The sequence below is a fragment of the Ictalurus furcatus genome, chromosome 10 (genome assembly GCF_023375685.1).
Source record: "Ictalurus furcatus strain D&B chromosome 10, Billie_1.0, whole genome shotgun sequence".
NCBI classification, from domain to species: Eukaryota; Metazoa; Chordata; class Actinopteri; order Siluriformes; family Ictaluridae; genus Ictalurus; species Ictalurus furcatus.
Genome location: NC_071264.1, coordinates 10,754,355 through 10,771,622, shown reverse-complemented (window position 1 = coordinate 10,771,622; position 17,268 = coordinate 10,754,355). Strand labels below are relative to the sequence as shown.

General features: G+C 36.7%; 1 protein-coding gene across 1 annotated transcript; it reads right to left on the bottom strand.

The window, feature by feature from the left end:
- Nucleotides 1–343: 343 nt before the first annotated feature.
- prkacba (protein kinase, cAMP-dependent, catalytic, beta a) lies at nucleotides 344–16,542 on the bottom strand. The gene is made up of 10 exons (XM_053634558.1): nucleotides 15,863–16,542; nucleotides 11,415–11,476; nucleotides 11,150–11,278; nucleotides 7,059–7,157; nucleotides 6,251–6,333; nucleotides 5,993–6,119; nucleotides 5,806–5,901; nucleotides 5,581–5,703; nucleotides 5,187–5,351; nucleotides 344–3,754 (listed from the first exon to the last, which is right to left on the bottom strand). The coding sequence occupies exons 1-10, from the start codon at nucleotides 16,035–16,037 to the stop codon at nucleotides 3,629–3,631; spliced, it is 1,185 nt and encodes a 394-aa protein (XP_053490533.1). The 5' UTR covers nucleotides 16,038–16,542; the 3' UTR covers nucleotides 344–3,628.
- Between the last annotated feature and the right edge of the window lie 726 nt (nucleotides 16,543–17,268).

The window sequence follows — 17,268 nt, the reverse complement described above, 5'->3', positions numbered from 1 at the left end:
AATTCATTTAATCTGTGCAGTGGGTTAGAAAAATAAAAAAATTAAAAATCCTGACACTCATAAGCATACCAGTAGACGGACGATAAATTGCCCCAGGTGTGTACGAGTGTGTCAATGTGTGTGTGTGTGTGTGTGTGTGAATTGTGCCCTAAAATGGGCTAGTATCCCATCCAGGATGTGTTCCTCTCTTTGCCCCGGGATAGTCTCCAGATCCACCGTGACCCTGTTCAGGATAAAGCTCTTACTGAAAGTGAGTGAGTGAGTGAGTGAACGTCTACATATTCATGTAGTGTAGCCAGGACAGAAAGGGAGATTTAAAAAAAATAAAATAAAAACACTGAAATACAAAGCATTTTCCTTTATTTGTTACAGTGACGTATCATTTAATACATAAAATATGCTACAGCGAAAAGGTGGACACATCCCTTAAAAATACATGTAGGCTAATAATGCAGGGGAAAAGGGGCGCACTTTCTAAATGACATTGTGCAAATTATCATACAAACTAAATACATAGACATTGCATCCTAGAGCCCACACTGACAAGTGAAATACTAAATCTTTTTTTTTTATTTTATTATTTTTTTAAATATTGTTTTTGGGAGTATCAAGTGCTGATAACATTCAAATAAAATAAAACACTGCCTTCCACTAAAATTTAAGAACTTTGAATGACGTTTTTTTATTATTATTATTATTTTTTAGAAATGTCAGTCAGAAGGGTTCAACAAATAGAACATTATATGTATAATTCATCTCTAACATATTTATAAATAAACTTCTTAAACAGAAACAGAAATATGAAATGTTAGACAGTTCAGTCATCAAAATAACGTGGGTTTTTTTGTGTGCTGAATGTAAATGCCGCGATCTAACTAAGATCCTCGTGATTGAATGAATGAAATCAAATTTTGTGGAATATAAGGTGATGAGAAAAACATGAAGCAACATACAATACAAAGTGGAGGATATTGTTGAAGACTAACAGTGTGAACCGGGGAAGTGGAGTCACAGATTAAAAGCCTGTCTTTTCCATGCAGGTGTTAGGCCTCTCACATAACAACCTAATCATGAGATTATTTGAGCCGATTAAAAGAAGTGTGTCCTGGTGTGTATTCCTGCTTTACGTCGAGTATTGCTGGAATAGGCTCCATATCCACTGACCAGAATAAACTTACTGGGGATAAATGAATGATAAATATGGAATAAAACACTTGTTATGGAAAAATAATCAATGATGTAGTTGTGTAATGTGTAACTTTGCGGTGCAAATCGGACTTACTTTTACCACAAAGCTGATTATTTTCCTATAACAGATTGTGTAAAGTATTTTATTCCTCTTGTACTACAGCAATTTTTGTAGTCAACGAGTACAATGTTTAATGTATTGAAGAATGACGTATCGTACTTTTAAACGTTTATATCTACATTTAACATTGTGGACTAGCCGTAAAACAAGTTTCTGTTATGACTTACGTTACAGCGACTATAAACAGTCGCTTAGTCACCAGCCTCTCTTTTTCGCTCTCGTGAAGTTAATAAAACAAAAACAGCAGCTTGTCATGTTACCAGAAAACTGTACGTTGTCCTGAAGACTCCGTCATGGAGGAAAACCCACTGACTGTTTCAAAGCGCTGACACCTGAGACTCCTTAAATAAACATTAAACATATCCCTACAGAAAACCCTCACCATATCAACAAATATATGTCTTTGTTAAATAATAACACATTTTATTTATACGTTCTTTAATAGACTTAGGTTATGTGGTGTGTCCTTCATACAAGTCCCTGTGAATAAGTCATTACTACAGAAGTAGAAAGAGTAATATATTAGAATGAGTATATTAATAGAAACCTGTCACTGCAATTACAGCCGCATCTACAGTCAGAGCTGCTGTTGTAGAAAATGAAATCAACACCTTCTGTCCAATCAGGTTCAAGAATTCAACAGTGCAGTGGTATAAAAGCACTTAAATGAAACCATGTTTCCATAGAGACATACTGTATGTAGTCAGCTGAAGTTAATCAGCTTATTATTCTTAATTAGCTTATTAATCTACTCAAATCGCTGCATCGCATCGTATCGTATATCGCTTGAACTTGATATCACTATTCTCAGTCAAAGGCGTTAAATCTTTAACTTCGGTTTTGGTGTGTAATATTTAGTGTAAATAGACTAACTCTTGCTAAATTATCATTACCATAGTTTTTGCTATTGTACCTGCTTGTGCATTTCAGTAATAGGTTTTTATATATTTCATTATTTGTACGTTGTCTCCGTTTGCAATTTTCTAAACGGTCTAGAAGTGTAAATTTGTTATTATTTTGTTATTATTTTTATTACGATCTGCAAGGGGTGTGTAAATTTCTGAACACAACTGTAGATGCTTATATATATATATATATATATATATATATATATATAAAAAAATGCCATATATTGTCTCCTATAGATTGTAGCAAAACGTCTTTTCATACCATTTCTCTGTTGAATATTCCTTATATTTTAGATCTATTTTATATTTTAGATTCTTGTCTTATCGTTGGGATAGACCTACATTTAATTTTTAGAATTGATCGGCAACTGTAGATAAATTTGAGTTGAGTAAAAATTTCCCTTTTCCATCCTAAAACCTTGAAGGACGCAAATTTTTGCTGTCAAATACATGGCCATAATTACACTACTGTTATGCTTTTATTAGAAGAGTAGCGTAAACCGTAATTAGCTGGAAGTTAATTGTCAGGCAAAAATTTTATAATCGTGACCGGCCTAGCTGGCGTATCAATCGTACAAATGCAATGGGCATTGTAACTACTTCATCAAGAAGAAAAAAATGTTTCTACTCTCTGCTCTGGCTGTTACTGTCAATTGCTTTTGATAATAATAATAATAATAATAATAATAACAATTCTAAAAAATAATCTTTCAGAATACACTTTCAGTAGGCATTTTGCGTGCGTGCACACACACAAACACACACACACAAACATGTACCACCCACACACAGTGATACACAAGCATACACACATTCACTCTACGTAGGCGGGAAGTGAATGTCACGAACAGCATAAAGCTTAAGAACTGAATTAGCATGTAACTGATGTAATATGTTGCTGGCAAGAACAAGCAGCACCAATCTTTAAAAAAGTGCATTATCACAGACTAATAGTAATAATTTCCTTAAACACAAGTAAAAGTGGCCTCTTCATTCATTACAGTTAAAAAAATAATAATAATAATTACAAGAAAACAACATTTTTCAAAAATGATGCTTGAAACCTAACCAAAAAAAAGGAAAGAGAGAGAAAGAGAGAGAAAGAGTGAGAAAGAGTGAGGGGAAAAAAACTAAACGAAACAAAAAAAACAAAACAAAGAGTGTGTCTGATGCTTTGTGTTGCAGCCCAAAAGAGAAACTGCATTTCGTGCCGAACTTCATCTATAGCTTGGTGCAAACTGCACAAAGATCATGGCACTCATGAATCTCTCGCAACCTCATGGAATGAAGAAACGTGAAACAGTCTAAACACACACGATGGTCGGAGCTTCACTCTCACCTCTGAAGGAGTGCAAAGTAAAGGAAAAAAAAAATCCCAATATGTAAGAGCCCTTTGTGAACCCTTGTCCTACTAAAACTCCAGGAACTCTTTAGCACACTTCTCTGTGTCTGAGATCCGGATCTCCTCCTCTTCATAGTCATCGAAGTTGCTTGTGTCATCTGGTCCTCTGCACTTTGGTATGATGGGAGCCTCAACCTGAAAACAGAACACCCTCAAAGTGTGTCCCAAACACCAAAACTCGTGTCTAATCAGTCTTCATGAGAAATGTCCCAACAATGTGCTGCCTAGTCTCATGTTTCCATTGCCTGAAATTGTATTAATTAAAATGAATTATTCTATAAAGTGGTAGACAATGGAATAGCATATGGTAAGCTAGTTAACTAGTAAAGTGCATGAATACAGACTAAGGGAAATGAACAAGTATACCGTATTACCTGGGTAGGGGACGACTGTCTAGCCACAGTCCTTACTCTCTCCTGATCAAGTTTTTGATGTAGCACATCATGATGTAGCAAATCATGAGAGTCTGGCTGTCATCTTTATTTCCCCCAATATGTTTAACCATAGTGTAAGGAGTTAAATCCACACATAGCTAAATACCAAATTAAACTTTTGATTTTGTTTTTTATTTTCTTTCTCTGGTTCTTGACCTTGCCCATCCCTGTTAATAGCCACTAATAGCCATCTACATTGGCCTGTAGTGTTCCACTAATGGACTAGGGCCATAAAATCAATTTTAACACTAAGGAAGCAAGTGTGATTACAATGGTGACATTTTAATGATTATGTATTTTAAAAAAGCATTCAATTGGCAGAAATATTGTTAGATATTATTGGTTAAAATGAGTGTCCAGATTCATGCTAAGTGCTAACCATTAATTAGCAGTGTATTAGCTAGCTACTGAATAGAGTCAACCTATAAGAATTTGGCCCCTGTATAAAAATAAATTAAATAAAACTATTCACATTTGTTTGTGCCAGTAAAATTGTTTCTGCTCATCATGTTTTTGAGATATTATGTTGTTTTATTCCATTTCTTTTTTTAGATGAGATGCCAACTTTACTACTTACAAGGCAACCTGTAATGACATGCAAAGTTTCAACGAATCTGAATGAGTGAAGGTGATGTGGTTGGATTTAATTTAATTTCATACCAAGATCATATTATTTCTCTATGAAAGAACATGAAGGTTAAGGTTAGGGGATGGGGCAGAGGTAATGTTCGTACCTTTTATTATGAGATTAATGAACTCCAACCACATCACTCTTATATGTTCTAATTGTATATGAATCTCGCATGAGATCAAGTTAACCATATTCATTAGCTAGCTAATAGAGTTGTGCTAATTTTTGTAGGTGTGGAACCAGTTGAACTCCAAGCTCACATTCTCTCATCTACCAAATCTCCTCTGAGAGTAAATATTTATCTAATTTATGTACAGTCTCCACAGAATTACATTTCCTTGGTGACGGTCACATGAATTTGCTTTAAGAACTTGTCCAACATCAGCATTTAGGATACAATCAAATAAACAAGGGTAAATATTTATCATTTATTTAATATTAGACGTGATTTCCTATTAGAAACCTTTTTAAATGACTGAAATAAATAAACAAGCAGGGATACCTGTCTTTCATAAATAGCGATCCAATCTGTTGTAGCAAACCACTTGTGGTTTTTAATGTCGTTGACGCCGTTTTTTAGATTGCCAAAGCGTTTGGTCAGATCAACCTGAAGAAGATTTCTCAGCAAGTCCTTCAGATCGGAACTGAAGTGAGAAGGGAATCGTACCTGGAGCCAAAATATGAAAATGTTCACTTATGTAATTTGGTTCAAAATAAAAACGTGCGTGTTGTCTAATCTATGCAAAAAATGGTTCAATGGTTCAACATAAAAACGGAAGAAAGAAAAAAAAAACATGGTAAAGAAAAGTTATCATTAGAAAAGGACAAGCTTTGGAGATAAAACAAAAATAATCTGAAAAGATTCTTCTAGATAACTATGGCATACAACTGTTTACCTTTCCAGATACAATTTTCTCATATATCTGGATTGGCTGGTCGGCAAAAAAGGGTGGGTAACCTGCGGCCATTTCATAGATCAGAACACCAAGAGCCCACCAATCCACAGCTTTATTGTAGCCCTAAACACAAACAAAGTATAGAACAATATCTATTAAGTAACTCTGAAATAAATTTACTATGGATATGAAAGCATTGAACATGAAATGTGTTGTTGGCTTAACCTTGCTAAGGATGATCTCTGGAGCCAGGTATTCTGGTGTGCCACATAATGTCCAAGTTCTGCCTTTTACTCTTTTAGCAAAGCCAAAATCTGTGACCTAACAGACACATATTACGGCATGTAACAATAAGTTGTAAGATGTAAGAAAATTCTTTTAGGATTTATACCTGTGGATGTAACTGATTTACCTGGATGTATCCCTGTTGATCAATGAGAAGATTCTCAGGCTTCAGGTCTCTATAGATGAGGTCTAGCGAGTGGAGGTACTCAAACGTGAGCACGATCTGAGCTGCATAGAACCTGGCATGGTGCTCACTTTGGGCACAGAATAAAATATTAAATTAGTCCAAACAAATGAACAAATTCGACTGAAGACAAGCAGCAAGCCACTGGATGAATTAAGTTTATTATTAGAGACAAGACAGTCTTACAGTCTTACTATTCACCTGAATCTTCCAATTCGTCTGAGGTGTGAGAACATCTCTCCACCAGGGACGTACTCCATAACCATATACAAGTTTGAGTTGTCCTGAAGAGCCAGAATATAACTGTTAAAGTAAGCACTATGAACATAACGAAATGAATGAGTATTGTTGAAGAAATCTAAGGTTCACAGGAGAGTAATACATTTTTAAAATCCCTTAACGTCTCTTGGTTACTCAGTCATAGTTGCAGTTAAAAAACATGCCTATTCATTTCAGCCATTAAGGCCTTCATCAGGGTAAGTCAAAATGGGTGTAATCACATGATCAGTATGGACAGGTATAAAGTCACGTGATTAATGTGATCAGGTGAAGTCATGTGGCAGACCATGTTTTCAAACAATATTAGGTAGAAGAAACCACACATTAGAATATATACATACTATCAGAGTAAACAATAATAAACTAACAAACAAAAGAATATATAGAATCATGTGATTACTTGATAACATCTAGAAGAAACAGCCCAAAAGCACCCATTTTGACTTGCCCTGATGAAGGCTTTAATGGCTAGAATATGTAGGCATGGTTTTTTTTTAACTGTAACTATGACTGAATAGCCAAGAGATATTAAAATGTTTTTAAATTCATTACCCTCCTGAGTGCCTCAGATTTCTTCAACAATACTCAACTAGTAGGATCCCCAAACTGAAGAGCACCAGAGGGACATTTTTCTACAACCGAGCAGCACTCGATGCAAACCGGTTTTGACTGAATAAAGAAATAATTACACACACTGAGGCATTAAGTGATCATCCAACCAGCCATTTACCTTGAAAGAGAATTCCAATCTGACGAGGAATGGAAAAGATACGGCCTGCAATATTCTCTTCTCGTTTAACGTGTGTTCTATTTGTTTCAGCTTCACCACCTTGAAATCAAGCAAAAGAAAAATTTGTTGTAGGCATTTTGCATAATTGTCCACCACTCTTTCATGCAATATTCTTTCAGTTGCAAGATGTTTGAGGGTTTTCTTGCATGTACTGCCTGTAGGGCTGCACAATTATGGCCAAAATGATAATACCGATTATTTTTGATCAATATTGAGATCTCAATTATTTATCACGATTATTAATTGATTTTAGTAACAACATATTTTTATTGCACTTTCACATTTATTAAGATTTCTCATGCCACAATGTAACACACAAGTAGGCATGAGAAAACTTGAGCTGGTCAATTATGTCTTTAATTTATTTATTCATTTTCATATGGTTCATTTACATGTGATTCATTTACATGAGATTCATATTCAAGTGATACATTTTCATGTGATTCATTTACATGTGATTCATTTTCATGAGATTCATTTACTAATTTACTTCTCTTTAAATCCAGTTTTAGACTGTGATATTACAAAGGTCTTTCCAGATTATTACTTGCTACACTGTATGAGATAACCCCAGTAAAATTGCCTGAATTCTATAATATAATTTGTTCACCATGTTAGGTTTAAATCCTCTAAAAACAGATTCGCAATTAAATAACATTACATCCTTCAAAGCACTGGCATGTTCTGCTTACTCTCACAATCCTCCAAACACCCACACACCCAAAGTCTCCATAAACAAATGAGACAGCAGTGTATCCTACAATAACCGAACGTCGTCCACAATGTGAAAACAACTCGGAGAGTAAGCTGAACTAACCAACAAAATTACCAAGACTGATAAACAGTCTGAAAGAGACAAAACAGAGAAGCACATTAATACAGAAGTAAATTTTAAGAGGAGTGAGTCCACAAAATCTAGGTGGAGTAATGCAACGACAATATCTTCAATAAAAATCCGAATTCTGTAGAGCTGGAGGGCCGAGTGCAAAAAATAAAAATAAAAGAGCGAAAAAGACTCCGCTGTATAGGTGATGCAGTTCACCCCGATATCAAGAATTTAACATAGTCTCCCGCTTCCTCCGCTGAAATAAAGTCCTTCTGAACACCGTTATATGTAATGCGAAGCCAAGCTGGGTGAAGTATTCCCTAGCGAGCTCCCTCAATACCACGAAGTTGACAACGAACCTCGTTAAACGCGGCCCGGGCTGTCTTGGCTGTGTAGTCAGGGAAAACGGAGATGGTCAAATCCCTCACTTTAATCCACTTTAGCTCTCTCGCACGGTGTAAAATGTCAACACAGTCACTGTGATAGTGGAATCTGCACACAATAGCTCGTGGTCGTTCACCAGGCCTGGGCTTCGGCTGAAGGGTCCGGTGGAACCGGTCCAAAACCGGCTCCATCTCCAGACCAAACGCTTCTTTCAACAAGGCCGCTACAGCAGCAGTTGTACAGGTGTCAGCGCCCTCTGGAACTCCCACTATCCTAACGTTATTGCGCCGTGACCTCGACTCCAAATCCTTACATTTATTCTCTAATTGAGTCACGGTCGCAGTGAGAGACTCGATAGTAGTTTTCATGAGCTATGTCATCGGTGCGAGAGAGAGCGTGTTCCATTTCCACAACAGTACCTTTCAGTGTTGATACGGTAGCCTCGGTAGCAACTTTATCACTAGCCAGCTGTGTCTTCACGGCCTGCAGGTCAAGCTGGATAGTAGACAGCGCACCCCCGAGAGTCTTCTGGAGCTTCTGGAGCTCCTTTTTAAAAATATCGGCTCCTTTTTAAAAAATATGTCCTTCCTCAGTAAAGCCAGCAACTCAAGCCTGAGTGCGGTGAAGTCAGGGTCACCGCTCGGCGACGCGGATACAGGGGGAGAAGGGGACTCGCTCATGGCGCGCACACTTGGCCTCAGTCGGGTCTGAATGCTACCACGGGTTTTCATGTTCTTTCCAGACATTTTAACGTACCACAAAGTTAAAATTGCAAACAAGGAAACAGAGTAGAATAAGTCAAAATATATTGTATGACCGAAAAGCGCAAATTAATTACAATTTTAATCGAAATCAGCAGGAGCCTCCAACTTTGCGTCCTACTCCATCGAATTCCAAATCCTTGCAAAGGCTTTTTCCTGGCTCACCTCCCATTTAGGTCAAATTTGTGCAATCTCTTTCTGATTGTAGAAGCATGCACTTTCACACCAACAGTTGCAAGACTTACTAGCAGAGCCTGTGATGATATTTTGGGGTTCTTGGAGATTTCTTTTTGCATCAGACGGTCTGCTGTTGTGCTGAATTTGCTGGGACGGCCAGTCCTGGACGAATTGACGGTCGTTTCAAATCTGCACCATTTGTAGATGATTTTCCTTACAGTGGAATGATGTATCTCAAATAATTTGGAGATCTTTTTAAATCCCTTGCCAGACTCATAGACATCCACAACCTTTTTTTTTCTGAAGGCCTTATAGAACTCTTTAGATCTTGGCGTGATGACACCACACACCTCAATAGCAAAGGGAACACCAGACACTAGATATGAGAGGGGTATAAATAAAACTGGTTCCACCTGCACTCCCTAAGCAGGTTCTAATCACTGGCACCCGATCATGATTCTAATCTTATGGATTTGAAGGTGTGATAAATGTCGGGGTGTAGTTACTTTTTCCATGTGACAGATCTTTTTTTTTTTTTGTTAATTTAAATTGTGAAAATTACTACAAAATGTCAATTTTTTGTGTCATTTCATAGAGAGTATAACCTCTATTAATAGGCACTCTTTCAAAGAGGATCAAATGTTTGCTTATATGTGAAATATCCAAATATGTTAAAATAAGTACACCCCATGGAATTTTTTATTTTTTTTTTACATGACAGTAGATCAACAACAGAAAACTTTACTGTGGGTAACTTAACACATTAATGGTTTTGACAGAAAGTGACGTTTTTCCATTTGTGGTTTACATAGCCCTAACCCATAGTGTAGCCGAACTGCTAACATCCATGCTTATTCTGTCTGTGGCAATATAAAAGTATTATAAAAATATACATTATTATATCATAATACTAAGCATTAAAGTATGCTGATTAAAATATATGCTACTTTTGAATTACGCATCAATATTACAAACATTATACAAAATATTTCAAATACCAATTGTGATGCATCAGTATTTTTTTCAGTAGTGCTTTACATTAAGGTTCTCTTAAATGACAGTATTTCATACATCAGTTAATAAACAACGCACTTCAGAATGAATACACCATAAATAACAAACACAGTAAATAACACTAATTGTACTAATCTTTCTCTGCAATTTGGCTCCGCAAATTCTGACCAGCTCTCATCCGTCGTTAACATTTAAGCAAAAGATTATTGATTAATGCATTTGTTTACTTACTTTAACATTACGTATTGTTTATTAACGCTTAAGTCCATAGTTAATGAACCACAATTAAGTAACCAAAATGCAGCCAATAATGTTACTTAAGGGGCCATTAATATAATGATCATATCTAAATAAGAGAACCTAAAAGAATAATAGAACATTTATATAAGTCAAATTATTACATTTGTAAATGTAATTTGTAAATTAGTAAATATGTCATGGAGGGTTTAGTCTCCTAAATAGGCATCTGTTATTGCTCAGTTCTTAATATTTAACTACCAATCAATTAATCTATAATAACTAATAAAGTTATATTTTTATATTTCAACACATTAAGAATAGAAGAACTTAACACAAGTCTCAATATTTAACAGACAGGATTTTAACAGTGTTCATTTACAGTGGAGGCACATTCCCACATCAGCTTTACTCACCACCAAACTGAAAGTAAGTTTACTCAAATGAATAAACTCTGGATGTGGAGTACGTGTGTGTGTGTGTGTGTGTGTGTCACAAATGAACAACGTGTAAGTGTCATCTCCAAAGTGAACACTGAAGTCGAAAAGTTCCCGTCTCCTCTATGTAGTAAACCTGAGACTTTTCAACTGGTCACCTAAAAATACTGATATTTTGTCTTATATTATACTCACTTTTTGCTTGTCCAGGATCTTCATAGCATAGTGTTGCTCTGTTCCTTTATGTTTCACTAACATAACTCTTCCAAAAGACCCGGTACCTAGAGTTTTCAGTCTTTCAAAGTCATCAAGGCAGGTTGTGCTCTGCAGAGATTAAAGAGAAGAGGGCTTGTGTGGAAATGTCACATGCAGACTTTAAAGAACCTCTGATAAATAATTTATTATTATTATTTTTTTTTTTTTTTTATCTATATGTAGTGTTGTACTGTAGAGCCCTTACCTGTGGTGGACACTCCCATTTCCTCAAGAAATCCTCTCTGGCTTTGGCTAAAAATTCTTTCACTAAAGGAAACAAAGAAAATAAAAAGTTAGCAATGTTTTTTTTTTATTATTATTATGTGTAAATTTATTAGACATGCAATATTCTGACAGCACATTAAAAAAAAAACCAGACAAAACAAAACCAAAAGGAACAATACATTATACATTATATATTTTATATCTATCTATCTATCTATCTATCTATCTATATATATATATATATATATATATATATATATATATATATATATATATATATATACACACACACACACACACACACACACACAGAGTATCTCACAAAAGTGAGTACACACCTCACATTTTTGTAAATATTTGATTATATCTTTTCATGTGACAACACTGAAGAAATGACACTTTGCTACAATGCAAAGTAGTGAGTGTACAGCTTGTGTAACAGTGTAAATTTGCTGTCCCCTCAAAATAATTCAACACACAGCCATTAATGTTTAAACTGCTGGCAACAAAAGTGAGTACACCCCTAAGTGAAAATGTCCAAATTGGGCCCAAAGTGTCAATATTTTGTGTGGCCACCATTATTTTCCAGCACTGCCTTAACCCTCTTGGGCATGGAGTTCACCAGAGTTTCACAGGTTGCCACTGGAGTCCTCTTCCACTCCTCCATGACGACATCACGGTGGATGTTAGAGACCTTGTGCTCCGCCACCTTCCGTTTGAGGATGCCCCACAGATGCTCAATAGGATTTAGGTCTGGAGACATGCTTGGCCAGTCCATCACCTTCACCTTCAGCTTCTTTAGCAAGGCAGTGGTCATCTTGGAGGTATGTTTGGGGTCATTATCATGCTGGAATACTGCCTACTGATCATGCTCTGCTTCAGTATGTCACAGAACATGTTGGCATTCATGGTTCCCTCAATGAACTGTAGCTCCCCAGTGCTGGCAGCACTCATGCAGCCCCAGACCATGACACTCCCACCACCATGCTTGACTGTAGGCAAGTCACACTTGTCTTTGTACTCCTCACCTGGTTCCCCCCACACACACTTGACACCATCTGAACCAAATAAGTTTATCTTGGTCTCATCAGACCACAGGACATGGTTCCAGTAATCCATATCCTTAGTCTGCTTGTCTTCAGCAAACTGTTTGCAGGCTTTCTTGTGCATCAGAAAAGAGGCATCCTTCTGGGACGACAACCATGCAGACCAATTTGATGCAGCATGTGGCGTATGGTCTGAGCACTGACAGGCTGACCCCCCACCCCTTCAACCTCTGCAGCAATGCTGGCAGCACTCATAAGTCTATTTCCCATAAAAAAAAACCATCTGGATATGACGCTGAGCACGTGCACTCAACTTCTTTGGTCGACCATGGTGAGGCCTGTTCTGAGTGGAACCTGTCCTGTTAAACCGCTGTATGGTCTTGGCCACCGTGCTGCAGCTCAGTGTCAGGGTCTTGGCAATCTTCTTATAGCCTAGGCCATCTTTATGCAGAGCAACAATTCTTTTTTACAAATCCTCAGAAAGTTCTTTGCCATGAGGTGCCATGTTGAACTTCCAGTGACCAGTATGAGGGAGTGTGAGAGCGATGACCCCAAATTTAACACACCTGCTCCCCATTCACACCTGAGACCTTGTAACACTAACAAGTCACATGACACCGGGGAGGGAAAATGGTTAATTGGGCCCAATTTGGACATTTTCACTTAGGGGTACACTCACTTTTGTTGCCAGTGGTTTAGACATTAATGGCTGTGTGTTGAGTTATTTTGAGGTGACAGCAAATTTGCACTGTTACACAAGCTGTACACTCACTACTTTACATTGTAGCAAAGTGTCATTTCTTCAGTGTTGTCACATGAAAAGATATAATCAAATATTTACAAAAATGTGAGGGGTGTACTCACTTTTGTAAGATACTGTACATATAAACATAATTAAGGCAATCCATGAGGAAATGCAACATTTTATAGCTAGTTGATGTACATGCAAACTCAAAGTAGACACAAACCCACAACAAACGTGCAGCTGTCCTATACAACAAATGCATCTGCCCTTCATTTCAGAGACTGTGACAGCATGAAATTCCACTTTAAGCACCACAGCATCACTAAGTTACTTAGAAAAGTCTTATTCTCATTCTTCTTCTTCTTCTTCTTCTTCTTATTATTATTATTAATAGTAGTAATAGCAGACTAGTATACTGGATATTTTTCAGGTTCACAAAGAAGGCTGTTTACTAATAAAGCGGGATGAGATTGAGCTTAATATTATTACACAAAGCTATAACCTTTATAATGTTGAAGAAATCATTTTTAACCTCTGATTTATAGATGGGCTAACAAACGTATGCTGGAGACAGTGTTAAGATTTTGCTATAAGCCTAGACATGATTTTCTGGATTGATTCTATACATTGCATCAAACAGCTCTGCTGCAGATGGACACACGGACACACACACACACACACACACACACACACAAACCCGTTCACTTCTACATTATTTCAAAACACCCCCACAAAAATTGTTTTGCTGGAAAGACACCAATCTTGTCTATGTCAGCAGGGATTCATTTAGGGAGCTAAAGAAATATCATCTTTAAGAATAATACAATTGATCCCATCTAGCTTGTACACTAAGCGCACATACAGCAAATATGTTTTGTGTCTATGTCATATCTCATATAATTTGCATTAAGCTGTAATTAAGATCACATTCTCTAAAACACCGGGCAGTGTATAAAACATGAGCATACCAAATGCTTCTACAGTTCACCAAGGATTGCAGGAACATTCACCCATGTGGATAAAAAAAAAACAGAAGAGGGGGAAAAGAGTGGAAAGATATGTTTAGGTACTTCAGTTACTTTTTTATCTACAAAACAGCCTATAAACATGCCATTTCGTAGACATCCATTACAGATTACTACAATATGTGTCTTTTTTTTTTTTTTTGACTGCATGAGAAGGAAACAGAACTCTTCCGGTCTGTACGCAGATAGAACTGTGCTAACCACAGAAAAACAGTCAGAGCGCTAGTCTGAGACACCATGAACAAACTCTAGCATATGCATTCAGACTATACTCTCAGTCCTGAATTTTGTTAATCAGCACTTGGTCTCAAATGAGAAGTGATAGCAGACCTTTAAAGCAACCAAGAGAGAAAACCACTGTAAAAACTGAAGGAACATGTGATGAAGAGAAGCAGTGACAGAAAAAAAACAAACATTAAATTACAGTTTTCTACTATTTAAAAAGAAAGAAAGAAAATAGAGAATTTACAGTGCTTATCGTCTAACCCAGGGGTTCCCAAACTTTTCCAGGGCAAGGCCCCCCAAATAACATTAACATTTGACTGAGGCCCACCTTTTGCAAGGTGTCTTTAAAACACATTAAAAATACAGACTTCTGAATATAGACCCCTTTTTTTAAATTAATAACTACATATTACATCTTTACATTACATTAGGAATTGATTGTGTGTTTGTGGTTGTCTGAGAATGAGAATTTATTTTTCACGCCAAATTGTTGAGGCCCCCGGGCGCCCCCTGGCGGCCTGACCTTTGAAAACCACTGGTCTAACCAAGCGTATACAAAGGAGGACTTAAAAAAAAAAAACAAAACAAGAAAAAAAAAGATGACTGAGTACATCCATTTCCTGAAGAAAATTACAGATCAGCTGACAGTACTGATTTCACCTTTGATAGTAAACATTTGAAATAATGTAAAGCTTATAACAAGGTGTAAAAAGTGATGAGGGGGCTGTGAAGGACAACAATAAATAAATAAATAAAAAAGATACATATATAAAAGAGAAGATATAACACAAGAAAATACTCTGAAGTCCCACTGAGTGGCAGTTTAAGCTTAAGCACAGCTGCTTATTGGTCAGTTGCTGTAAAGCCTATAATGATATCAGCTGGCGGTTGAAGTATATTCTTCAATATTTGAAATAAACCAAAAGTAGACAGCACATATATTCCTGACATTATCTACAAAACATCATTTGTACATCAATAAGCTTTAAGTTTTAGATAAAAGAATAATGCAGAGTAAAGGTATGATGAATTTCCAGTCTGTGGTCATCTCGCACCCACGAATTAAAAACGAACTAACCTCACATTCACATTCAGTGAACAGAACAAAATGTCACTTTTGACTAAATCGTTGCTTCACTTCTTTCACTTTCTGTACAGTCTAGCCTCCTGTCTGGAAAGGAAGTCATTTTTTTGCGAGACAAATATACCTTGAAATCTAATATTCATAGTAAAACTTGCTTGATAGTTTTATTCATTACATTTTTTTTTTCTGTCCAGCTCTAAAAGCAGGTAACCGAGTTGCCCTTTTGTATATCACATGATTATCCAACCATTTTTGTTTAAAAGAACATGACCTGCACTGCCAGATCTGCTTGATTTCACTTACTTCTTTCATCCCAACTGTGGGTGTACGCTGAGACATGCGGCCCGTCACTCTCTTTATCGTGTCTTCCCTTGCGGTGCATGTTAAAAAAAAAACGAGTGGCGAAATTGTCCAGCTTTTGGAGAGCAATGTTGGTGCCCATAGATTGGCCAACATTTTGATCCCGCGCGTGGGCCATTGGCTGAATTTTTCCGTGCTACAACTGACTGCTCACTGTGCATCGACTGTATGTTTCAGGGCCCTGATGAATAACCGACACTTCCTGTTTGAGATACTTCCCTCGCCTTGCTTACTGCAGCGCAGCATTGGTCTGCCTTACCGCATACACAGCTACTTACACTTCCTGTTCACGTTAACCAGCTTCATATTTTCACAGCAAGTATCGGACAGTAGTTCTGCTTAGCCGGATTAAAACAATGCCCTCTAGAGAGTATTTATAATGGGTTTGAAATATTGTTGAAACCAACAGTCAACTGTAGAATTACTGGCAACCTTCAAGAAAACTAGCAAATAAACAATTACTGTGTAAAATAAACTACACGTAGTTATTGAAATTGTCCAATCAACACCTTCCTCTACCCAAAATCATTCTAGGATTTTAAAAAAAAATTAATTAGCATTTTCTCTCAAAATCTTATTGACAGCACTTATGGACATTTAAAATAAATTGAATTACATTTATACATATATTCCCAAAGTCGTTCAAAACAAAACAGACAGTTACAGACCTGCAGGTAATGCATATACAAATACAACATACCTTCAATTACAGTCACAACCATAATAGAATAGCTTCAAAAGTCTGGAACAGGATGCATGAGCAGGATATTTTATCCAAAAAGAAAACTGGTTTCCTCAGAGGTTAACACCTGGAAATTAATGAATCTTTCAGCAATATAATGGCACCAAAGTACATCCAAATCACCCCAGAAATGATCACAGAAGCACAAATATCTTTCAGCATGTGCATTGAAAAAGGTCCACATGCACAAACCTACAAATAAAAAATTTTAAAAAGTGTGTTAGACTATTATGTTAGCTGTTTGAAGCCGAAGATTAATTGACTAAACAGATGGAATCAGGTGTAACTCCTGCTTGGCTGAAATGAAAATCTGCAGCTACACCGGTGCTTTGTGAACATACCTGCTTTTACAGGAAGAGACTCAGTGCTCTTATTCTCTCCAAAAGAGGCTTTACCACATGGAATTGTGTTTGCTGATTGTTTTGAAGCCAAATGTTTCCAGAAGAAATTGCACTATTTAAAAAATAATAATAATAGGGTGCCAATAATTCTGGAGGAAAGTGTATATGACACACTACAGAGCCTTGTACTGTATATGCAGGATTACATGAAGTGTGAACAGTACGTATCAAACAGCTGTATATATGTTGTTCATATATCTTTTATA